The 27,286-nt window shown below is 36.5% G+C and overlaps 1 protein-coding gene across 1 annotated transcript in view; it reads right to left on the bottom strand.

Annotated features, from left to right (window-relative positions):
- The window catches only part of LOC132561024 (prickle planar cell polarity protein 3-like), a 47,912-nt gene extending 27,096 nt beyond the window's left edge, over window positions 1-20,816 (bottom strand). The window contains exon 1 of the mRNA XM_060225743.1: window positions 20,679-20,816. Coding sequence (XP_060081726.1) covers window positions 20,679-20,816 — 138 coding nt within the window. The remainder of the gene's footprint in view (window positions 1-20,678) is intronic.
- Between the last annotated feature and the right edge of the window lie 6,470 nt (window positions 20,817-27,286).

Raw genomic sequence — 27,286 nt, forward strand, 5'->3', positions numbered from 1 at the left:
ATCTGTATAGTCATCCTGAAAAATTCCATCACACTGACTTGATATGTCTAATGAGTGTCCTTGTACAGATTTCTGATGAGTGTCCTTGTACAGATTTCTGAGGTGTGTCCTTGTACAGATTTGTGATTAGTGTCCTTGTACAGATTTGAGAGGAGTGTCCTTGTACAGATTTGTGAGGAGTGTCCTTGTACAGATTTGTGATTAGTGTCCTTGTACAGATTTGAGAGGAGTGTCCTTGTACAGATTTCTGAGATGTGTCCTTGTACAGATTTGTGATTAGTGTCCTTGTACAGATTTGAGAGGAGTGTCCTTGTACAGATTTGTGAGGAGTGTCCTTGTACAGATTTGTGAGGAGTGTCCTTGTACAGATTTGAGAGGAGTGTCCTTGTACAGATTTGTGAGGAGTGTCCTTGTACAGATTTCTGATGAGTGTCCTTGTAAAGATTTGTGAGGAGTGTCCTTGTACAGATTTCTGAGGTGTGTCCTTGTATAGATTTGTGATGAGTGTCCTTGTATAGATTTCTGAGGAGTGTCCTTGTACAGATTTGTGATGAGTGTCCTTGTACAGATTTCTGATGAGTGTCCTTGTACAGATTTGTGATGAGTGTCCTTGTACAGATTTGTGATGAGTGTCCTTGTACAGATTTGAGAGGAGTGTCCTTGTACAGATTTGTGATTAGTGTCCTTGTACAGATTTGAGAGGAGTGTCCTTGTACAGATTTCTGATGAGTGTCCTTGTACAGATTTGTGAGGAGTGTCCTTGTACAGATTTGTGATGAGTGTCCATGTACAGATTTGTGATTAGTGTCCTTGTACAGATTTGAGAGGAGTGTCCTTGTACAGATTTGTGAGGAGTGTCCATGTACAGATTTGTGATGAGTGTCCATGTACAGATTTGTGAGGAGTGTCCTTGTACAGATTTGTGATGAGTGTCCTTGTACAGATTTGTGATGAGTGTCCTTGTACAGATTTGTGATTAGTGTCCTTGTACAGATTTGAGAGGAGTGTCCTTGTACAGATTTGTGAGGAGTGTCCTTGTACAGATTTGTGATTAGTGTCCTTGTACAGATTTGAGAGGAGTGTCCTTATACAGATTTCTGATGAGTGTCCTTGTACAGATTTGTGATGAGTGTCCTTGTACAGATTTGTGATTAGTGTCCTTGTACAGATTTATGAGGTGTGTCCTTGTACAGATTTCTGATGAGTGTCCTTGTACAGATTTGTGCGGAGCGTCCTTGTACAGATTTGTGAGGAGTGTCCTTGTACAGATTTGTGAGGAGTGTCCTTGTACAGATTTGTGAGGAGTGTCCTTGTACAGATTTGTGATGAGTGTCCTTGTACAGATTTCTGATGAGTGTCCTTGTACAGATTTATGAGGTGTGTCCTTGTACAGATTTCTGATGAGTGTCCTTGTGCAGATTTGTGAGGAGTGTCCTTGTACAGATTTGTGCGGAGCGTCCTTGTACAGATTTGTGATGAGTGTCCTTGTACAGATTTGTGAGGAGTGTCCTTGTACAGATTTGTGAGGAGTGTCCTTGTACAGATTTGTGATGAGTGTCCTTGTACAGATTTCTGATGAGTGTCCTTGTACAGATTTATGAGGTGTGTCCTTGTACAGATTTCTGATGAGTGTCCTTGTACAGATTTCTGATGAGTGTCCTTGTACAGATTTGTGAGGAGTGTCCTTGTATAGATTTGTGAGGAGCAAATATCCAAACCTTCATCTTGACATATGAGAAAGTATTTTTCTCTCTTTCCTAATTCTAATATGTTGGAAAAAAATTAGCTTCAGATATGGACAACATACTACAAATATCACATTTTATATTATGCATTTAATTGACAATTAATTCTCGGTAACTGAATTTGGAAAACAAAGTTTACACTAAAAAATTAAAACAAGACATAAACAGTCACTACAAATACTTATTTCTACACATATGTGCAAATGAACATTGTATTAGGAGATGAAGTTAATTGGAAAGGGCCACATCACTTTTCTACATGCACGTGCCTGTATTGCATGGGTGGGTGTGTAATAAGAGAACAGTGAACCTGGGTGTATATTGCCCTGGACAGACCAGTATTACACAGGTAGAAATGAGAATATGTAGAGCGTCCATTTACAGATTTGTGTATATACAATGATGTGGAGCTGATTCTGACAAGTTATCTTAAACAGTAACTGTGCAAAATGTGAACATTCTGAAGATCAAATAGGAGCTGGAGTGTGTACTGTTAGTGCACTTATCATACTTATCTTAATAACTTAAACACTGAATTTATACCTCTAACACATTCTAATACCTTCAAACCTCTTCTACGTAGTTTTTACCAAAATGTTCAATAAGATACGATAACATTTTTTTTACAAATTCCACACACAAAAAAAAAAAAAAAAATGCTTACCTCTTCACAAGAAACAATAATTTCAGGAATTTTGTAATCCATATTGTCTAAAACCTCCTTGAATAACATGCAGTTACAGTTAACAAAGCCAAGAGACTTAATTACCATCAATTGGCCCACCTACATATGTTAAACCATCAGGTGTATTGTTTTCCTATATGAAGTTCATTCATGGTGGTTACATCTTGTTTTTGAAAGTTTCAACTTTGGATACACAAAACATCATTCCAGGTTTTCAATTTATAAATAGTCAATTGAGAGCAACATGCTGATGACGCCCCAGTACATGTACAGGTGTGAAAGTCTATAAGGTAGACCTCTGGCTATGTATCAGCTGGCTGATAATTTTGCAAATAAACTTAGTGACCAAGGATTGGCCTGAATTATTGATTGCATGCTTTAATCAGGTTTCTTAAAGGTTGTGAGATAGGTGTTAGCAGGGCAGTCTGACCATGTATATAAAAGCCACGCCAGCAGAGCGGTAAAGAAACATTGGAATTTAAACTGTCAATGTGGAGGAGACAATATTTGGGTAGTTTGAACTATGAGCTTTCTTTAAAAAGAATTGTCAATCAGGTTATATTGACTTATATCAATCACTTCTGTATGGCCGTAAGCCTGCAAGGCATCTTACTGTGGCAGGAAACTAGAGTACTAACAGACCTGAAACCAGTGTTGGTGGGCAAGTACCCCTGTACTTAAAATGTCACACTGGAGGACAACAATTTTGTCTGTTGCCTAGCTGGAAACTGGTATCTGGTCCATTGTTGAGGAGACTATTAGTTACTCGATGTTTTGTCTGTTGTCGATGTTTTGTCTGTTGCCTAGAAGATCAATATTATACCATATTGCCTTAGAAAACAATTGTTAAAAATTGGTCTGATGCCTAATAGACTAGTATTTGGTCTGTTGTCTAAGACTAGTATTTGGTCTGTTGTCTTATAGACTAGTATTTGGTCTGTTGTCTTATAGACTAGTATTTGGTCTGTTGTCTAATAGACTAGTATTTGGTCTGATAGCTAATAGACTAGTATTTGGTCTGATGCCTAATAGACTAGTATTTGGTCTGTTGTCTTATAGACTAGTATTTGGTCTGATGCCTAATAGACAAGTATTTGGTCTCATGACTAATAGACTAGTATTTGGTCTGTTGTCTTATAGACAAGTATTTGGTCTGTTGTCTAATAGACTAGTATTTGGTCTGATGTCTAATAGACTAGTGTTTGGTCTGATGCCTAATAGACTAGAATTTGGTCTGTTGTCTAATAAACTAGTATTTGGTCTGATGCCTAATAGACTAGTATTTGGTCTGATGTCTAATAGACTAGTGTTTGGTCTGTTGTCTTATGGACTAGTATTTGGTCTGTTGTCTAATAGACTAGTATTTGGTCTGATGCCTAACAGACTAGTATTTGGTCTGATGCCTAATAGACTAGTATTTGGTCTGTTGTCTAATAGACTAGTACTGGTATTTGGTCTGATGCCTAAGAGTAATAGTTGGTCTGTTTCCTAAAAGATTAACATTGACTCTGTTGCTGGAAGACTATTATTTAATCTGTTGCCATGGAAAATAGTATTTGGTCTGTTGCCTAGAAAAGTATTTGATCCATTGCTTAGGAAAACAGTATTTGTTCTGTTGCCTTGGATATTAGTAGTTTTAATGGGTCTGTTGCCTTAAGGAGAACAGTTGCTTTCCTTGTAGGAAGAAGTGTTTGGTTTGTTGCCTAGGATAATAGGAATTATAATGGGTCTACACTCGCAGAACAGCTTTCAGTCTGTTGCCTTGGAAAAAAGTATTGGATCAGTTGCCTAACTATGAGAGAAGTGCTCAGTCTATAGCCTATAGTAGACTAGTAATTGGTCTGTTGCGGTGGAGATGACAGTATTTTGTAGCCAATTTTTAAAAAAAACACAATGATTTTAGCTTGCAACTGTAAAACTTTTCTGACCTGTAGCTGTATTTATTTTTTTACATAGTAAGATCCACTCACATCATGATTATATGTTTCTATTGATTTGATCTGTTACTGCTGCTAACGTTCGCAGCCATTTTATATTGTCGATGTTAAAAGAGATTGTTAAGCATTGTATACTGTGTTGAAAGCCAGCACTAACAGAAAGCTTATAACACAATGTAACGAGAACATAATTTGCATCACAGGTTAATTAGGCATAAACAGGTAAATTATATTTATGATAAAAATTTAGAATTAAAAATTTGTTTAGTAAAGGGAATATCAATGGTTGAAAATGCATGCAATCAGAAATATGTTAATATAGACTTCCTTCTGAAACACTAATTTGAAAATAACAAGTTTTGAACTGCTCAAGATTCTGAAGACACATGATCTGTGTCAACATAGGTTATAAAAATCAAATGGAAATACAGTCATACCTGAAGAAGTAAGAGACATAAAGTAAAAATTTTACATCTGATCAGAAGATATATACCTTTTAATCATAAAAGCAAAATGGTCAAAGAATCAAACAGTAACCTGTAGCACCATGTCAACTTTACACAGTGTATGTACCATATTTTCCAGGCTATAAACCACAACTAAACATAAGCCGCAGGGCTATTTTTCAGCATTTTTTTTTTCAATTTGATCCACGTATAAGATGCACCAGAATATATGGTGCACCCTTTCTTATGATGTGGTGATTAACCGTTATGTTAACCAAAGTCTGTTGACATAACAGACAACTCTAGACAATTTATCAAGATTGTCAGCGAAACATTTAATATAAAATTGCAAATGAATTATACACAGATAGTCCTTTATTTTATTGATGTGTTTGAAAAATGTAAAGAAGCAATCACTTAATAATATCTCCACCCATGTCTGTACTGTGAAAGGTCTTGCATGTTGACAAAATTCCCATATTATTTCTGGAAAGTTACACGAAGCCATTCTTAGCGTAAGCAAGCATGGCAGAATTTGACCTGATGATGTATCGATCCCAGAATGCAACGGACTATTATAAACTATTGTAAACTTCCGCTTTGGCTTCAGAAGCAACCATGAAAGTTCAGAAGATGTTACTGTGATTCATATTAGAAAGGTATATGATTAATTGAATCCACGAAAATGTTATTTTTATTTCAATCGGAAAATTATCCTGTATACAGTTGCAACTGACAGTTCTAGACGGTCTGCTTCAGGTACCAGGTCATGCAGATCAATAATGCATACAGTAGGCCTTGACAAAAAGGTCATTCCGTTCCGATATACATAATGGTCCTGAACCGATGTCCAGACGATATGCTTTATTTTTTAATTTTTTTTTTCATTCTGCTGATTTTTTTTTCGTCCATGTATAAACTGCATTGGTGTATAAGCCACACGCTCAACCACTGAGGAAAAAAGCCACGGCATATGATCCAGAAAAAATGTCACACCGGAGTAAAAAGAAGTACAACATTCAGGAACAGCACCTAATCAGAAGAATGTAACAAGAGTATCACTGAAACTGATGCATGCTCCTTGAAAAAGTACACATAATTTAGACAAAGGGCAATAACTCTGTAATGATGGTTTTGCGGGCCCTAACATTGGCACACTCCACATTACCTTTATATGATCAAGGTATACACCAAGTTTCATTACCCTATTTCAAATGAAGGCAAAGTTATGCTCTAAACAAGAAAGTTTTAACAAAAGACAATAATTCTGTAATTGAGAAGTGTAGGATCCTGTATTTGGTGTAGTGTACATGATCAATGTATACACCAAGGTTCATGATCCTTGCTTAACTGTAGGCAAAGTTATGCTCCATACACGAAATTTAAACAAAGGGCAATAACTCTGTAATTGAGGGATTGTGGGCCCTGAATTTGGTACATGTACAGTTCACATCACAACTCACGTCAATAATGTATAAACCAAGTTATAGTGGGCAAAGTTATGCTCCGGACACAGACAGATGGACAAAGTAGCAATTAAATGCTCCCCTGAAAGTTTTTTCAGGGAGCATAAAGACTGTTTACCCAACAAACACCATAAAAATTATTACACAGTTTCCATAAAAATGTGGTTTGATATAGATAAGCAAGGATAGTCAAAGGCATTAAAGAAGCTAGCACACTGAAACACTCTCTGCCTCATAAAAACTGTCCTTAAATCTATACCTGCAACACGTGCAGATTACAAAAAAAATCTGATGTTTCCCTAGCAAATGTACTGTGGGTTATGCATGTGGTAGTAAATGTACATATATATATCACTGAAGGAAAAAGGGCTATCAATTCCATCTCCTTGGACAGGCAGGGTTAATTCAATGAAGGTATATAGTCTCATGTTTAACTTACACTGAAAATTAAATACAACTCTAGCCAAGACAAGACAATTGGTAAAAAAAGGCCCAAGACAGATTTAAAATTTCAAAAAGATTTTTTTCAAAGGTTCTAAACAGACTGAAAAAAACTTGTCATTTCTTCTTGTATGTATTTTTTATATATTCTTTAGACTTTCCATGCCATCTAGGATACATGTTTATTAACACCAAAATTGTGCAAACAATGTAGTAAGTGATTGTGTGTCATGTGATGGGAATTTGTCTAGTTCACAAGTTTTAATTATCATCTGTAGTAACCTGCAACATAGTGTCTCTTCATTGAATTAAAATCCCCTTTCCAGTACACTGAAACAAAATTATTTATCAGTTCAGAAAAAGAATGTTGACATTGGCGTCAAATTGATTATGCACTTACTTGTTTTAGTTTGGTTATTCTTAATTATGTCATGACAAAATATTAACCTGGTAAATGTAACTGTGACTTTGAATCCATTGACCTTGAACTTTGATAAGGTGATTCTTTATTAGGTTCTGGTCAATTTTACTTGATTATGTTTTGATACAATAAAGTATCTTCCAGTTATAGGACCTTATAACATTGACTTGTAGTCAGTGAATTTTCAGTTGATTCTTGACATGCAGTTTTGCTTCAATCTTTATCAGGAATTAAAGTACTTAAAAATGCAAAGTAGAATTTGAACTTGCAACCTTGACTTTCATAATGTCACAGCAAAATATTTACAACTTAAATCTTCAAACTTAAACCAATTTCATTTATAGTAACTGTGACCTTGACTTTTGAGATCAGGACCCAAAAATCACTCTCACAGCTGAGTGCAATTGGCCCAAGAGAACCTGAGATTTTGTGTTGAAACAGACAGAAAGGTAGACAGACATGCAGGTAGACTGGAGACAGACAGATAAAAATCCTGATTACCGTACATAAGGCACCTGTGGGGCACTGATGAATACTGAGGAGCATGACCTTAGAGCATAAAAATGATATGTGCAAAGTTTCATTTAATTAGTTCAAGTGTGAAAGAGGGTTTGTCTAGACAAAAAACAATACTACTTGTCAACATTGAGTCATTAATCCTAAGGAAAGAGACAGATTAACGCATACTAGAAAATATCTGTAATATTTACGTCCTATTCCATACCTTATTGGTATCTGTTAAGAGGTACTCAAGATATGACGTCGTTTCCAAGCAGGACGCATGTGACAGAACAACACCAGGTCAGGTAACAGTATATGCACCTCACACAAAATTGAATCAGATGCACAGCCTCGTCATCATTTAACCATTAGCTGGGAACCAGGCCAATATCATGAAAAAGTTGGAGTTTACAACCATTTTTTGAAATTGGATACACAAGATGTTTAGTGGTAGAAGTAATCTTTACCTAAAACATATTGATTTGAATAGCATTTCTGTAAGTAGACTAGTCATTTGTCAGAAGTACAGTTATTTGAATTTGCTTAAAACACAGGATATCTCACCTGAAGTACTATACCCATTATCATGCTATTGAAAATAGTTCTCACCAATATTTTTAAACAAAATGGTTATCAATGCAAAGGAGAAAATTTCATGTTTTTAAAATGAAACATGTTCATGTTTGTATAACATTTTTTTCATGTTTTTCAAGAGATTATAAATTTTCTGCAACGTACCAGACAATGCGTGGTCAAGCACAAAGACCAAACGTCTGCTTTAGAAGAGTTTTGCTTAAAGATTTAATTTCACAAATGTTACCAATATTGAAATGCTGGATATGAAATTCACAATAAAACTCAAACTGAAGTTATTTAATTTAGTCATAGAAATTCAGATTTCTCTCTAAAAATAAAACAAAAAAAAGCAAATGACATGTATTACTGTTTGATGACTGAGAAAATGCCTACATCATGACAACCATGATGATGGGGCAGGAAGGCTGTTTTAATTAAAGCACTGTAGATATCCCCCAAATGCTGCTACAAGGCAAAACTTCCACTGCTCCACTCTAACAGGTTATTTTACACTGACATTTACAGATAAAATTGGGTCTAATACATCATAGACTTACGTAACTACTATCATTTTGTCAATTGCCACAAAAATTGCACATGCATTATAGTGCCAGAAATATCACAATATATATATAATCATCAAAATGTATCAGAATAATGGGTCCCAAACCAATATGAATGAAGTTTCACTGAATTTGGCATACTTTTAATATTACAGGAGTTTAATTCACGTCCAGACATAGATTTAGGCCACTTTCTTATCAAACCTTCACAAATACATTAATATCACATTGACATTCATTAACACTCTTGGGTTACGTAATAGAAGAAGTTGACCCCTGCAACCTTGAGTATGGGTCAAGGTCGTCTTGTCTCAAACTTGGTCAAGCTTCATCCTAGAAACCTCCACTAAACATCATGATTATAGGCTTTTGATTATCAATAAGATGTCACTTGCAGGTTTTGATAAACCAGTGACAACTCTGATTTAAGATATAGGTCAAGATCATTTTCTTTTTGCAAACTTTTTCAGGCTTCATCACAGAAACCTCAGGTTTTGTTGTGATTCATCCTTGAAACAATTCTATCAAATATTATGATTCTATAGGCATGTTGGTTCATCATTAGAATTCATTTAAAATTTTTGACAACTCTGACTTCTGTGACCTTGAATATGGGTCAAGTTCATCTTTTTATAAACTTTTTCCCCGGATAATCTCAGGACATATCTACCCACTCAATATAATCTAAGGCCTTCTTGCTAATCAGAAGAAAATATTTCATTGTGGAGATTATGAAAGATATTTCCTTTTCTTCATTTTACAGTTTAGTTAACTGAGAAGGATGTAAGAGAAATCAGGCAATCCTACCAGTTAAAATATACTATAAGTTTCATTACTTACATTTAAGGGGTATACAGTGATAACTAAATATGTTACAGTGTCAATCTCCTATAACATCAACAAGTACCTCTCAGTAATATGAATTTAAACTTACCATCTAGAAACACCTCCAGTTATACTGTCACTATATATACTTCCTAGAGTTGTCCCTACACTTTATAGTTCCAGCTATAGACTGCTTCACTCCTGGTTGAGTAACCTGTGTAAGGTTTGTATTATTCAGAGCACTTACAATTGATATTACGATACACCCAACATACTTTCCTGACTTGAGCTATCTGACCATTATTTTGGTTCTTCTTGCCACTTAATAATAAATACAGGAGGGGATTGATATGGGTGCGTCATGGTAGTAAATTAAGTTGTGTCGCTCTAATTTTACCTGGCACAGCTGTATGAGATCCTTATTAACAACATGTTTTCTCCAACATCCACTTAAACATGCAGAACCATTCATAAAAAAGTTTTCCCGCATGTTTTCTCCGGTATACACAGCCAGAAAAACAAATTGATAGAAACTTTATTGATATCCGTCCTGTATTTCACAGTTGTTTTAGCATTGTTTCTTTTTAACATTTATTGAGAGGTTGACGGCTACATAAATTAATTCATGTACCTATTTTAACAAATTCAAATGGCTGATTGTTTGTTATTTTTTATCTTAATCATCTAGTCATTATCATTATTTAAAAATAACATTTTTTTTGTTCACAGACTTCCACCTTTCCTAACCCTGTACAACCTTCAACCATACAAAATATCATTTTTGTATTGCTGTTGTTTATGAATGCTTATAACTTAGCACATTTTTGTTAGAAATAATCATCATAGATTAAAAATTTCATAAATTCAAACTGATATCTAACCTTGACTAGACCTTGAGGTTAACCTTTGACCTTAACACAATATTACAGAAAAATGGGCAGCACATATTTGCCACAACGTACATACCAATACATGTACCTTTTGGAGATTTTTTTAATTAGTTTGCTGGAATTTTCATACATATTTCATCCCAATAGCTAATTTGCAATTATTCAGTCAACTTCCTCTTGATTTACAGATCAAACATCTCTATTGTAGACCATATTAGACCATATGTTATTTTTTTCAAAACGTTTGTTTCAAAAACTGATTCATCCCTGTGACTTTGAACAAAGGTCAATTAGGTCACCTATTTTGATATCCAGACCTTATACTTTGTGTTAAATATTCTTATAGTAATGTATGTCCTATGACCTTCAGTACAAGTCTGGTCATTTAATATAATATAGTAACCACTTCCCTTTAGATTCCATTTGGTCAACATCGAATGAAAATAAGAATTAAATAGGTACGATGATTCTCGACCTTCTGGAAACTGAGGTCATTTAGGTTTTCAAATCAATTTCAGTAATTTCAGCAACAACTGCCACAGTACTAAATTGTCAGCTAGCATGATATCAGGCATTTGACAGAAATTTTATCTACTCGATGCCAGTGACTATGTAGAAAGATCAAGATGAACTCTTTACAGTCTCTCATCCTAGTTAACATCAGTGGTAATGTCATGTTTAAAAATCAATAGCATGACAACAAATGATCTAAAACAAGTGAAAAAGACCTTTTAATATATGTTGAAACATGGTGTTGAATGTTTGAAATATCAATTTCAGGAAAATTTGTCAAGTAACTATAAACATTTCTGATAATTTTACAGCCAATTTCCCATCCAACTACCATCCTCAGTAAAAGTGAGAAAATCATTGTGGTTACTAGATCATTTGGACAAAATAACACTATAACATAAATATCAAGTTTCCTGTATTGTATATACGCCTGAAAGTGACTAAAGTTAAATCTAGTCAGGTGTAAACTGAAATGTTTCTGAAACAAGTGCTTCATTGTGACATGTAGGTCTGTAAAGTTGTTTCATAATAGGAGAAAGCTAATTCATTCAAGCATAGACAAAATGGCATGTATAAATTTTGTTTTTCAAACTCACCGTCATTCCTGCATATACCTGGCGATTCCAAGTGATCCAAATAGCCTTGTGACACCTGTAGATCCCTAATTACTGAACAGGTAAACACAAAACTCACACGGAAAAGTAATCACATGGGCGATGACGAAACTAATATCATCGCAGGTTGGGTGTGCATGCAGATACTCATCACTTTAGTTGCGGTGAGACATGCCAATACTAGTAAAAGTTGACTAAGATGTACTGGTACTTCTAGTATAATGTCTGAATACCAGCTTCACATTCATTCCAATGGGAACCACCTCCAGTTTGGAAATGGCAAAGCACATGAAAAACAGAAATTTGTAGTGTGTATTTCATCTCTGTACATTTGAAATCCAAACGAATTGTATATCAACTTATTTACCAAATGGGAGTATTGTACTGTGCCAACACACCTCTGTCACACGATATCACCACAATACTGAAGCTGGAAAAACCAATACTTCCAACTGACAATGTAGCCATTAGAGCAATCCCGTACACTAATCGTCAGCAGGCTCGACCCAAAATATAGGGTCATCAGATGTCTGGCAACAGTGTGTCAAACATTATCACAATTTTCATAAACGGTCAGATATGTAGAGTTAAAGATGTACAAGTACGAAGATGAAGCTGAGAGCGGGTGACAGTCTGCTGTTTGAAAGTCGAGGAGTTTGTTCAAGTCAATAACACAATGATTAAACAACAACCTCTCAAGTGACACTGGTTCATCACTATATTACAATCTCTTCCCTTCCAGGACATCAGAATCAACATAGCCAACAAATCCACAAAAAAAGTATCTCTGAAAAGTATTGTGAAAATGCAGAACATAGAATGTATCCATGTGGACCAATTAAGAGGCCATCACAATATTCCACAGCACAAGGAAACACTAGAACGGGACATATGTAGGAGATATATGTCCACACTTGAGGGTTCCGAGAGAGGATGGTAACGACCCCACTGTTGGTACTACAGAAACACCTATAGATCTCTGTACATAATCTATATCTCTGACCTGGGTAACCAAGGCTCTAGTTGGCAGTAGATATTGCCTCAGAATTCCAATATTAGACCACACTTAGACATGTATAATTTAACGGTTGATTTTATTGTTAAATGAAAATTTTAAACAAAAGGTTACATCTATCATACATTCAATTACACTGGATAAAACATGAAATAAAACCAAACATGTTCGATTAAATTTCAATTGAAATAAAAAAAATTACATTTTTAAAATATAATTATGTTTGATACAGTCAAATTTCTGCTGGATTTAACATTTTAAACACAGTACCAACATTAAAGAAGATGATTGCAAACTCACTGATAACTCTTTGATATATGTAAGAACATCACTGACACTTGCCAATCTCCCACATTCAATATTTTGAATTGGCTTGTCTATAGCTAACGCCATACTACACTATAAATCCTTAGCCTTTTTCTAAATGTCAATGTAATGGTTAATAATTCCACATTGAAAAAAAAACATCTTGGAATATGATTATTTATGACCTCTAAACATCAGCCATTAAGGTATCCTTCTGGTTCGTCACAAAATGATAAAATCATGAGGCCTTAGTACATATCCCTGAAAACTACTGTTTATCACTATTTAATCCATCATACCAACACAATACAGAAGTCAGCATTTCTATTGCAGCAATATTGAGGGATTCTGTTGCTGTTTGGCATTCTCTGATAATAGAAGATTGATTTATTTTATCACATTAGCTATACCCTGCCACATGGCCAATAAAACATACAGCATTTCCCAAAAGATATTTTCTAAAGTTTAGACTTCCATGCAATTTTGGTTAATTTTGTATCTTATTAAAATTAAGATTTTATATAAATCCTATCCTCTATTTGCTTTATCAACTTGTTTGTAATGATCTTAATCCAGTTCAGAATATTACAAAATTCTCTCCAAACTGCAGTGATCTTTTTATCTACCTCAGCCTCCAGTTGCATACAAATGGATGTCTTTAACCTTTAGGCCTGGACAGCTGTGGTGGGTTATTATATTGCCCCTAAATTTTCCAACATTTACACAAATTAACCTCAACAGATATGGCTTCAATTTAGTTAATCAGGAATGAAGCACAACAGCCAGGGGGATTTTGCCTGTGGAGATAATGTTTTGTTCTGTAGAAATCCATTTTAGTTGTAGGTAAAGGATTATTAATTTAGGACAGTAAAGTGTGCCCGCTACTTCCCCGAGTATGATACAGCAGTGATTGTTATCATCCTGGGTGTTAACATATACACCTTTACAATATCTCTTACCTTCTTATCCCATTCTTTCTATTTATTATAAAGAAATAAATCTCATTTGGAGAAACAAATTTACTCCAGAACCATAAACCATTGAAATTCGGAGATTGAAAGAGTGTATCTTACTATTGTTTTTAAGGTTGTTGTTACTGAGTGGTAACAAATGATTTCTGACAACTATCTTTAACTAGTATAGCTTGATATAGACCACCATTTCACTGGTTACTGATGTACACATTAGGTCATTGTGTTTTGACTATCAGGCAGCACATACAAAACACTCCATCCGTCCAGATCTCACAATCCTCAGAAGCACAAAAGGATAGGTAAATGAATATAGCCTTCAGTATCAGATCAGGAACACACTGACAACCTTATAATGATCACCAGCATCTTTGGTATAATCAGAGGGTAGATAATTTTTTACTGAAATAACAAGCAATCAATATTCTGCAAGTGCTGTTCTCCATTGATTTTGACTACTAGGCCTGCCACCTCACGAACACCATCAGAGACTTGGAGACTCCATCCTGTCAAGTCTGTGGAAGAGTCTACAACAGGACTGACTTAAAGGCCTCAAAGCAGCCTGACAGTCTAAAGTCTCCCGAAGGAAATACAGAGAGATCAAGACACTTTAATATGGTCTGTCTGTGTGTTTGTCTACACAAATCAGGACAGCGTTTATCGGGACACCATATCGCGATTAGTCACCAAACATTTAAAGGATGAAGATTTCATATAAAATCAATATCCAAATCATATGAGAATGCATCTACATATTTGAAAACAATACATGTCACAAATTATATCATGAATGGTACAAATGTCACCATGTTTTTGATGTCGATAACTTTAACCGAGTGATATAATCAGACGGAGTGTCAAGCATCTAAATTATCTGATTCTGAATTGTTTTAACATCTATATATGATGGTCCTTGAACAATTCTTGAGTGTCATAATCAACCTTTCAGCTATTACAAGGACATAAAGCCAAAAACATGAAAAATCAGCAATGAGATTAGCTTACTTTCACAAGTAGCTATGTGATATTTCACAGATATACCTGTACAAACACCCTTCAGATTTTAAATACTTGAACTTGTTTACATTAATTTAAAACCCAAACAACTGGGCATGGAATGCTTCCAATGTCCTACACCTACAGGCAAAGTGTGTACTTATATGTAGATTGTTTCTACTGGTAGAGTCTATCAATTGGATAAAAACAACATATTCTATCTTCAGTACAGAGATACATATGTATCAAGGGTTACCAATTCCGCATGACCCAGAAATCACAAAATTTTGTTTGAACAATAGTTTTTTGTATTTCAGAAATTTGACTTTTCACTTCCTTAATCTTTCAAATGATCGAAATGACTTCATTGTCAAAAGTTTTGGCATGTTTCATCATATCTTAGGGGAGAATCTAAAAATGCTTCTAAAAATGACTTAATTGTCAAAAGTTTTGGAATGTTTTATGACATATCTTTGGGGCAAGTCTAAAAATGCTTGTGCTCTAGTGGATTTGAAATTATATATGTGTTTATGCAGTAGACATGCTACAGAATCTACTAAATTTCACGTCATCTCACCAGAAAGAGCAGTGAAATCCTACATTGATGTATTTACCAACCAAAATCCATAAACACAAATTGTGAGTTCAAATAACATATTGGAGAGGAAATTTCTTATTTCCTCTCCTGTTTGTGGTGATAAGGCGCTTCTGAACAGAGTTCATGATGTCTCAAGGACATTCTATAATCACAATTACGACAGGGCAGTGAATTATTTACATATAATGTATATGCCTGATGAAATCTTCCACACTTTGGTCATTGTTCTATCAAATATAGAGAATCATGCAGAAGGGATTTTATAGGGAGTTTTTAATCCATTGGTTTTCATTTGCTCTGCATTGGATTTGGATCAGTGGTTGAGGAGAGACCTGAAATGATATCAGGGACTATTTCAGAACAATCAGGATTGGGAACCACTACATGTATAATCATGGTAAATTAGCAATGGAGTCCATGTGTCAGTGTATTACAGTACCATGTCGACATGGTCTTATTAATCCACAGAGACAACAAATATTTAGATAGAGTCAAAGAGCTTTGTTGGCTCACACTCAGGTATACACATTTTTCACCTGTATTAAAAACTTTTCTCTAACACTTAATCCACACATGCTGTGGGGTAAAATCTAACTGTTAATTCTTGCCTGCTGTGCAATACAGCAAGCTACAGGTATAAAACCACACCTGAATTCAGCCATACAATACATTTCCTATATACTTCACACGCACTACAGATGACCACACATATCACAGTTGTGCTTAATTGAGAGAAAAATATCCTCCAATACACATACATCCCATGATAATCTATCATTCACATATGGTAATTACTAGGTGCTAGATAAAGGTCAAACATAACATGTGACCTAGCTTTTTAAGGAATTTAATTTTGAAAGATGAACCAGAGCTACAGGTTTCTCCTGTAACTACTGTTGTACTCTAAGACCTGGGGATATTTTTTATGATAATATGGCAGTAGTGAACATGAGGCTCAACATCAGGGGGCGTCAATAATGTTTGACCAGAACTATTAGATGCCATACTCAAAATTTTTTACTTAAAAGTTTCATATCAATTTTTTTATTTTCAAGGCTGACCAGGACAAGAAAAGCAAATTGGATTAAAATATACTGGTATGCAAAGTTATTTCCAATCTCCCAAGCACAGAGAAAAGTTTGAAGAGAAAAGTGTTGTCAACTTTATGACAAAAGCATATCTTTAAAGATTCAATCTCTAGACTTGTTTTCTTCTGTACCATATCCTAACTGAAGCCTGCATCCTGTAGTAAACCTCATGGTTTTATTGGCACATACATGTAAGTGTGAAAAGCTCATATTGATTAATTGAGATGTGTCAGATGAATCAGACATGAGCAAACCAGATCTGTCCCACCATTACATAATATCAAAGAACAGGTAATATACAGCTTAATGGTGTAAAATAGTGTAAAATATCGCCATCATTGATAACCACACTGGCCACCATTGTGGATTACCACTGTAGATTATCAGACTGCAGACCATTGTGGATTACCACTGTAGATTATCAGACTGCAGACCATTGAGGATTATCACATTGGAGACCATTGTGGATTACCACTGTAGATTACCACACTAGAGACCATTGTGGATTACCACTGTAGATTATCAGACTGGAAACCATTGTGGATTACCACTGTAGATTATCAGACTGTAGACCATTGAGGATTACCACTGTAGATTATCAGACTGGAGACCATTGTGGATTACCACTGTAGATTATCATACTGTAGACCATTGAGGATTACCACTGTAGATTATCAGACTGGAGACCATTGTGGATTACCACTGTAGATTATCATACTGTAGACCATTGTGGATTACCACTGTAGATTATCATACTGTAGACCATTGAGGATTACCACTGTAGATTATCAGACTGGAGACCATTGTGGATTACCACTGTAGATTATCATACTGTAGACCATTGTGGATTACCACTGTAGATTATCATACTGTAGACCATTGAGGATTACCACTGTAGATTATCAGACTGGAGACCATTGTGGATTACCACTGTAGATTATCAGACTGGAGACCATTGTGGATTACCACTGTAGATTATCATACTGTAGACCATTGAGGATTACCACTGTAGATTATCAGACTGGAGACCATTGTGGATTACCACTGTAGATTATCATACTGTAGACCATTGAGGATTACCACTGTAGATTATCAGACTGGAGACCATTGTGGATTACCACTGTAGATTATCAGACTGGAGACCATTGTGGATTACCACTGTAGATTATCATATTGTAGACTATTATGGATTACCACTGTAGATTATCAGACTGGAGACCATGGTGGATTATCAGACTGGAGACCATTGTGGATTACCACTGTAGATCATCAGACTGGAGACCATTGTGGATTACTACTATAGATTATCACACTGGTGACCATTGTGGATTATCACACTAGAGACCATTGTGGATTAACACACTTTAGACAAAGAGACCAGAGTTTGACTCAAGTCATATGCCAAAATACCTAGCTTATTTACAATATCAGATAATGGAAATGATTTTACTCAAAACTAAATGTAACCATAATATACTCAATTCAAACTACTATATTTAACTTCTATAAAAAAACAAAAACCATTGCAGATTTGTCTCTCTAGCACACATGTAAATCTTATATTAACAAGTCCCCAACCAACAGGTGTCCCCTCAAAATAACCTGTACATCTTATATTAACAGGTGTCTCCCTCAATGATATGAACAGGTGCCCCCCCTCTCCTTCAATGTACCTGTACATATGATATCAACAGGTGCCCCCCTCAATGTGCCTGTAAATCTTATATCAACAGGTGTCCTCCTCCATGTACCTGTACATCTAATATCAACAGGTGTCCCCCTCAATGTACCTGTACATCTTATATCAACAGATGCTCACCCTCCTCAATGTACTGGTTCATCTTATATCAACAGGTGTCCCCCTCCATGTACCTGTAAATCTTATATCAACAGGTGTCCCTCACCTCAATGTACTGGTTCATCTTATATCAACAGGTGTCCCCCTCCATGTAACTGTAAATCTTATATCAACAGGTGTCCCCCTCCATGTACCTGTAAATCTTATATCAACAGGTGTCCCTCACCTCAATGTACTGGTTCATCTTATATCAACAGGTGTCCCCCTCAATGTAACTGTAAATCTTATATCAACAGGTGTCCCCCTCCATGTACCTGTAAATCTTATATCAACAGGTGTCCCTCACCTCAATGTACCTGTACATCTAATATCAACAGGTGTCCCCTTCAATGTACCTGTGCATCTTATATCAACAGATGCTCACCCTCCTCAATGTACTGGTTCATCTTATATCAACAGGTGTCCCCCTCAATGTAACTGTAAATCTTATATCAACAGGTGTCCCTCACCTCAATGTACTGGTTCATCTTATATCAACAGGTGTCCCCCTCAATGTAACTGTAAATCTTATATCAACAGGTGCCCCCCTCCATGTACCTGTAAATCTTATATCAACAGGTGTCCCTCACCTCAATGTACTGGTTCATCTTAAATCAACAGGTGTCCCCCTCAATGTAACTGTAAATCTTATATCAACAGGTGCCCCCCTCCATGTACCTGTAAATCTTATATCAACAGGTGTCCCTCACCTCAATGTACCTGTACATCTAATATCAACAGGTGCCCCCCTCAATGTACCTGTAAATCTTATATCAACAGATATTCACCCTCCTCAATGTACCGGTTCATCTTATATCAACAGGTGTCCCTCCATCAATGTACCTGTACATCTTACATCAACAGGTGTTCCCCCTCAATGTGCCTGTACATATGATATCAACAGGCGCCCCCCTTAATGTACCTGTACATCTAATATCAACAGGTGCCCCCCACTCAATGTACCTGTACATATGATATCAACAGGTGCCCCCCTCAATGTACCTGTACATATGATATCAACAGGTGCCCCCCACCTTCAATGTACCTGTACATATGATATCAACAGGTCCCCCCTCCCACCTTCAATGTACCTGTACATATGATATCAACAGGTGTCTTTTTAATGTTTAGCATTAGATACTTGTATACATATCTTTTTGTTTTTGTGAATGTAATCATGGCATATACAGATAAATTTCATGCAATATCAATATCCTGCCTACAATTATTTTGTTCATCAGTATATCAGGTTACGGTATGTTTGGTATTTAAACAAGAGATGTTTATAAGGCATGTATAATTTTCAAGAGATAATCCATTTAAAGATATTTGTAGGGTAAACCTTGTAATACACACACATAATTCAAAAGAACAAGCAAGGACCAAAATAACTACTTAAGTCTTTATAAACTCAGACAACGTTTCAAGAAGGTTCATTCCCATGTTTTTTTTTCATTTGAATGTAAAAAATTGCTAACATTGAAAGAATTTTTTTTTTTCAATCAACAATTTAAAACTGATTATAATATAAAAACTAAAACTAAATGATTAAAATTAACATTCTTAAACAAGGCTATAAAGGAAGTACAATGCTAATTATGGTATACAAGTCTAAATATGTATTAAGATTAGAAGTATGTGCATTACTCTTTCAATTTTTTTTATATTTGTTCACTGTACTAAATCTGCCCTATATCAACAAGTTAAATGATTAACAAGTTTTTCTCGAGTTTGCATGACTACATAATACTACACGTAGATGTATCTGATACTTGTCACCCCTGGTACCATGGGAGAGGCTAGAGGGTGTACTAAAATATACTATACAAAATATACCTAAGTTGCATTTGATAGAGTGCACTGGATGTAAAACACTCAACTTACATTAGGAAAATGTTTATTTCTTAGTCATACGAAGTTAAGGGTAACAACATCAATCAACTTTTCAAATTAAGCATTGATTTGTGAAAAAGGCACTCCCGGAAAAAAATTCACTGTTTGCAAACTTTTGTAAAAATCACTTACAGCATCACGTTTCTGTTGTGGAGTGCATTTAATTAAGTGGAACCCATCAGTTTGAAAGTTTTCTTTGCAATGTGATTCGCACTATAAGAATAGGCCTATGCATATCAGCACATGGACAGTTACCCCCTCTTGGACCCCTTTTAACAGAAAGTTATTTATCGTCTGCCAATTTTATTCAAACCACGAGGTGTTTGTAAATACAATCGATATCGGACTTACCCTGTTGTCACCCTCATCTATCCGAAAAGAATTTATATCCACGGAATTAGCATCAATCCCGAGAGACTGAAAACAATCACTGACATTTTCAACAATCTCAGCGGTCCCTTCCACGACTGTCCCATCGATGTCCGCCATGATGCTTCTTCAGGCTTACTATGTAAGGGTCGTGTGCAAAACTTTTACCTTTCCTCTATTTTCGTTTTGCGTTTTGCACCTGAGAACACCTGTCACTCCTTTTTTCCTCCTGTAACGTAGAAAACAATACGGAATTATATACTTTAAAGCAATTTAAGTGCAATATTGGGGTGGGATTTTTATAGCTTTGTTTCTCTTCATAAATAACAAGTATGAATACTGTACAATCTACTATACTTTTAAATAGGATCAGTACCCCTGCATGTGTATCAATACATCCAAAAGATATTTTTTAATCGATGATCTGATATAGGTTTCCACTCCTGAAAATTTTGAAAAGAGGGTGTGGGTGTTGGTGTGGGTGTGGATGACTGTGCGCGCGCGCATTTTTTTAAAAGTTTAAATGAAACACTTGAAATGAAAACGCATTTTGATATATAGATTTTTCAACAATTGTGACAAATACATTTAAGTAGACCGACAATTATTTCACAACGCAATAGAAACTATTTGAACTTTCAGTCAATTACGTGTACCGCTGGGTTCTTTTATACATGTGCCACGACAAACAATACTGGTAAGAAGGGAATTATATGTAGGTATTCATCACAGATAGATAATATTGAGACAGACTTATAACGGCACTATTTAAAGAAAAAAATAATTTTGACGCCAATATTCCACATACCTGTAGTTTATTAAATCAGACTTTGACAAACGTAAAACATGATGTAGATATGTATACATTTTATCAATCGGGATATAATTAAGTTAGATAGAGCTCTATATTTACAAACAAAAAAAAAACAAAAACAAAAACAAAAAAACAAAAAAAAAAAAAAAAAAAATCAAAACACACACACACGTGTACAGGGCACCTCCCTCCAACACACATTCATCACCGTCGTCGCTTCTAGATCTTTATCATCAGATATTGTTTGACGTCAGACAGTCTTTGTTAAGACGGTTTACTCCGGATATTATCACAATATTTAGTTTTACTATGCAACAGGAACGTACATAAAAACAGGTGCCCGCTGTCTGCCTGTTGCTGAAAATTGATCATTTCATGATTAATCGCAGATAAATTTGGCGAATGAAACTAAAACCTTAATAAAGATAGAAAATTTGCCCAGCAACACATGTCAGTGTAGAGATAGTGAGGAAACTGATAGTGTCCCTGTGAGAATGAGCTGTAATTAAACTAACGTTATCAGTATACGGAAGACGCGATGCCAGCAGATCCTATCTATCGTATCTTATCCCTGTTACGGCGGAATAATCACAGAATGTAGTATCAACTGTCAGAGACATACTCTATAGTGAGTTTCACCAAAATAAGAAATAAATACTTAAATTGTATGCAGATTTTAAAAAATCATTGATTCTTACGTGGATACCGAGTTCCCCCTCTAAAAGTTTATCTTTTGAGCTACAGTATTCTTCATACTAAGTATTTGGCATTCCATTCTGTTAATGAAATGATGATAACTGCTAAGACACTTCCCATAGGGCGTAACTCGTTCGTCAAGATATATGTCGGATATCAACTCATTATGATAACGATGGAGATGCTAATTGTATAAAGATAAAGATTTTTATATTGTATATACATGAATACCTACCCTTCCAATCATTTTTATGAGTGTATAAGCTTTCCAGTTGAGAGGACAAAAACACTTGGAAATATATAGGGTAACCAGGAAGACACCAATAGGAAAGGTCTTATGAGGACGATGTCGAGGCACACACCAACAGGAAGAGTCTAATGAGGACGATGTCGAGGGAGACATCAACAGGAAGGGTCATATGAAGATGGTGTCAATGGAGACAGCAGCAGGAAGGGTCATATGAGGTCGATGTCGAGGGAGACACCAACAGGAAGAGTCATATAAAGGCGATGTCGAGGGAGACACTAACAGCAAGGGTCATGTAAAGGCAATGTCGAGGGAGACATCAACAGGAAGGGTCATATAAAGGCGATGTCGAGGGAGACATCAACAGGAAGGGTCATATAAAGGCGATGTCGAGGGAGACACCAACAGGAAGGGTCATATAAAGGCGATGTCGAGGGAGACACCAACAGGAAGGGTCATATGAGGACGATGTCGAGGGAGACACCAACAGAAAGGGTTATATGAGGACGATGTCGATGGAGACATCAACAGGAAGGGTCATATAAAGGCCATGTCGAGGGAGACATCAACAGGAAGGGTCATATAAGGGCGGATGTCGAGGGAGACATCAACTGGAAGGGTCATATAAAGGCGATGTCGAGGAAGACACCAACAGGAAGGGTCATATAAGGACGGGTGTCAAGGAAGACACCAACAGGAAGGGTCATATGAGAACGGATGTTGAAGGGAGACACCAACATCAAGAGTAATATAAAGGCGATGTCGAGGGAGACACCAACAGAATGGGTAATATGAGGACGATGTCGATGGAGACATCAACAGGAAGGGTCATATAAGGGCGGATGTCAATGGAGACATCAACAGGAAGGGTCATATAAGGGCGGATGTCAATGGAGACACCAGCAAGAAGGGTAGTTTTAGAATGGATATCATGGGAGACACCAACAGGAAGGGTCATATAAAGACGGATGTCAAGGGAGACACCAACAGGAAGGGTCTCATAAAGACGGATGTCGAGGGAGACATCAACTGGAAGGGTAAAAATGAGGAAATGTTCCGACATGCTGTGAGATACAGCTTCTACACAGATGGAGACTTTAGTGCAGACGACAGAGGAGGACAGACAGCAGCACATAACACACGACATTGGAGGGAAACCGATACTAGAGGACAGACAGAGAACACGACATTAGAGGGCAAATTATACTAGAGGACAGACGGAGAACACGACATTAGAGGGGAAATGATACTAGAAGACAGACGGATAACACGATATTAGAGTAGAAATGATACCAGAAGACAGACGGATAACACGATATTAGAGGGATATGATACCAGAGGACAGACGGAGAACACGACATAAGAGGGGAAATGATAGTGGAAGACAGACGGATAACACGATATTAGAGGTAAATGATGCCAAAGGAGAGACGGAGAACACGACATTAAAGGGGAAATGATACCAAAGGACAGACGGACAACACGACATTAGAGGGGTATTGATACTGAAGGACAGACGGAGAACACGACAATAGAGGGGAAATGATACTAGAGGACAGAAGGAGAACACGACATTAGAGGGGAATTTGATACCAGAGGACAGACGGAAAACACGACATTAGAGGGGAAATGATACTAGAGGACAGACGGAGAACACGACATTAGAGGGGAATTTGATACCAGAGGACAGACGGAAAACACGACATTAGAGGGGTATTGATACTGAAGGACAGACGGAGAACACGACAGTAGAGGGGAAATGATACTGGAGAACAGACGGAGAACACGACATTAGAGGGGAATTTGATACCAGAGGACAGACGGAAAACACGACATTAGAGGGGAATTTGATACCAGAGGACAGACGGAGAGCACGACATTAGAGGGGAATTTGAGACCAGAGGACAGACGGAGAACACGACATTAGAGGGGAATTTGATACCAGAGGACAGACGGAGAACACGACATTAGAGGGGAATTTGATACCAGAGGACAGACGGAAAACACGACATTAGAGGGGAAATGATACTAGAGGACAGACGGAGAACACGACATTAGAGGGGAATTTGATACCAGAGGACAGACGGAAAACACGACATTAGAGGGGAAATGATACTAGAGGACAGACGGAGAACACGACATTAGAGGGGAAATTATACCAGAGGACAGACGGAGAACACGACATCAGAGGAGAAATGATACCCTAGAACACGACATTAGGGGGAAAGTTATACAAGGCGTCACGCCACTAGAACCAAGGCATGTGAGGAGAGAATGAAAGACACCTAAATAGGACTGGGAAATATTGGTCGGTTGGACAGACATCTCTAGACGAATAACTTTGCTATCACCGATATGTAACGTTTTTCAATGAAAAGCGTGAAAGACGGACGTCGCCAAAAGACCGACTTTATTTTGGATGAAAACAAGATGCCATACTGAGAGCCTGACGTCACTAAAGGAGAGATATAGAAGGAGAAAACACCTGCTGACGGTAGACGTCGCTGATAGTGGCCACAATTACGGGATATTTGTCTGGTACACGGAGCTGTTGTATACTCATTATACCGGGGTATAACAGTAGCATGCCACAGACACTCCTGTTTGTATCGGTGATTGAAATAACACTCAATTTACTGTGGGAAACAACAACGAGGGCCAAAAATAAAAGGTCAAGGCAACTAAGAATGTGGTTATTGACAAATACAACAATGACGACCTGACCACATTTACCTGGGTTTCCGGGGTATCCCACTGATCATTTAATCCAGTGTGACAACTTCAAGCAACTGTCAAAGTATGATATTTAATTAGAGGGATAATGATGGTGCGAGCGTGCGTAAATATTTGTATATAAGGACGATTTAGAATTTTATTCTGAATGGTGACGCATTATCAATCTAACACCGAGAAAAAATGTCTGAGATAATGTGTATTTTACATTGATATGTTTTTTTCTTCGTCTTGTTTTTTCTCTTCTATTTTTGGATTTGACAATCTAAAGAATCGTAACATTCAGATCAACACAGGAAGTTTATATAGACTCTTTGGACAAGGTTGTTAACATTCTAGGAATCAACCAATAATAAGACTTTCTGGACACAGTGTTTAGACTTCAAGGTCACGGTATCTTGACTTCATACACATTGTTTAGACTTCAAGGTCACGGTATCTCGACTTCATACACATTGTTTAGACTTCCTTGATAAGGTGTCTGGACTTAATCTGAGATAGATTTTAGACTTCCTGGACAAGGTTTCTGGACTTAATCTGAGATAGATTTTAGACTTCCTGGACAAGGTTTCTGGACTTAATCTGAGATAGTTTTTAGACTTCCTGGACAAGGTTTCTGGACTTAATCTGAGATAGTTTTTAGACATCCTGTTCTCGGCATCTGGACCTATTTTGTCACCGTTTTTAGTCCTCTTGGACACGGTATCTGGACCTATTTTGACACAGTTTTTAGTCCTCTTGGACACGGTATCTGGACCTATTTTGACACCGTTTTTAGTCCTCTTGGACACGGTATCTGGACCTATTTTGACACCGTTTTTAGTCCTCTTGGACACGGTATCTGGACCTATTTTGACACCGTTTTTAGTCCTCTTGGACACGGTATCTGGACCTATTTTGACACAGTTTTTGGTCCTCTTGGACACGGTATCTGGACCTATTTTGACACAGTTTCCAGTCTTTTAGGAGAAAATGATTGGTTTTCCAGGATACACAGTATTGCAATATCCGGAGAGCTAATATGCTTATCTAAATGACTATTGAGCTGTTAAAAACATCAATGTACTTACTCCGAATGTTCCTCAGAGTAATCGTCTTTGCCTGCCATTACTTCATACAACTGATGCAGTTTGTGGTACACGTTTATTGACAATAACGGCCATAAAGTTCAGCAATACAAAAGGACAAACTCACGTGCATGATATCACTGGTTTAAATACCACTTCTTAGTGACGTAAGTTAGGTTGCCATGGTAATATCATCGTACAAAACAAGAAAAATATATTTCATATACATGTAGTTCATATTGTTCGTAGATCTTGACCATGATGTACAATGTCAAAAGTTTGTCTGCTGTCACGGGAAGGAAAAAGTGACGAATTTTGTTCAGAACATTTGTAATTAGATGAATAAATTATTAAAAAAAAACACACAAACAAAACAAAATTACAAAGGTTTTCTCACAATTAGACATTACGTCATCCACACACCAAATTACATACCATGAGAAAAATAATAATAGTAAAATAAACAATAAGACATTGAATGAATAATAATAATAATAATAATAATAATAATAAATACAAATTCCTTGGTGAGAAAAACGGGAGTGACTGATGTACAAATGAAAGAAAATCCTGTGCATTCGCCGCAATTCTGTTAACTATATGTTACTATCGTTACAGTGGTAATGTCATTTTCCCGTCCAAGTCCGGGTTTGCTGTACTGATCAATAATAATGAAAGTCTATAACAGGATGAAGTACCGGCTACATAGTCATTATTTACACCATTGCTCACCCAAGTTTTTATTTCTTAGCTGGTGTATACCAATAATTCATAGTTACTATTTATAGAACAATGACGAAACACTGCACCATGAACATACTTTGTACACTGAATGTATGATCTTCTCGGGGAAATCATATCGCGAACGTGCCTTTGAAAGTTTCATTTTGTTCAAACAACTGTGAATCGATATTAATCAATCCATGCGAATCAATGAAATACCTATGATGAGATACCACCCTTCGGGGGTTATCAAATGGCCGCTTAATACAGGTTACCGCTGTAGTTGAAATTCGTGATACAAATTGTGAAT

The sequence above is a fragment of the Ylistrum balloti genome, unplaced genomic scaffold (assembly GCF_031769215.1).
Source record: "Ylistrum balloti isolate Yb309-2 unplaced genomic scaffold, AGI_CSIRO_Ybal_v1 Utg371138, whole genome shotgun sequence".
In the NCBI taxonomy this organism is placed as follows: Eukaryota; Metazoa; Mollusca; class Bivalvia; order Pectinida; family Pectinidae; genus Ylistrum; species Ylistrum balloti.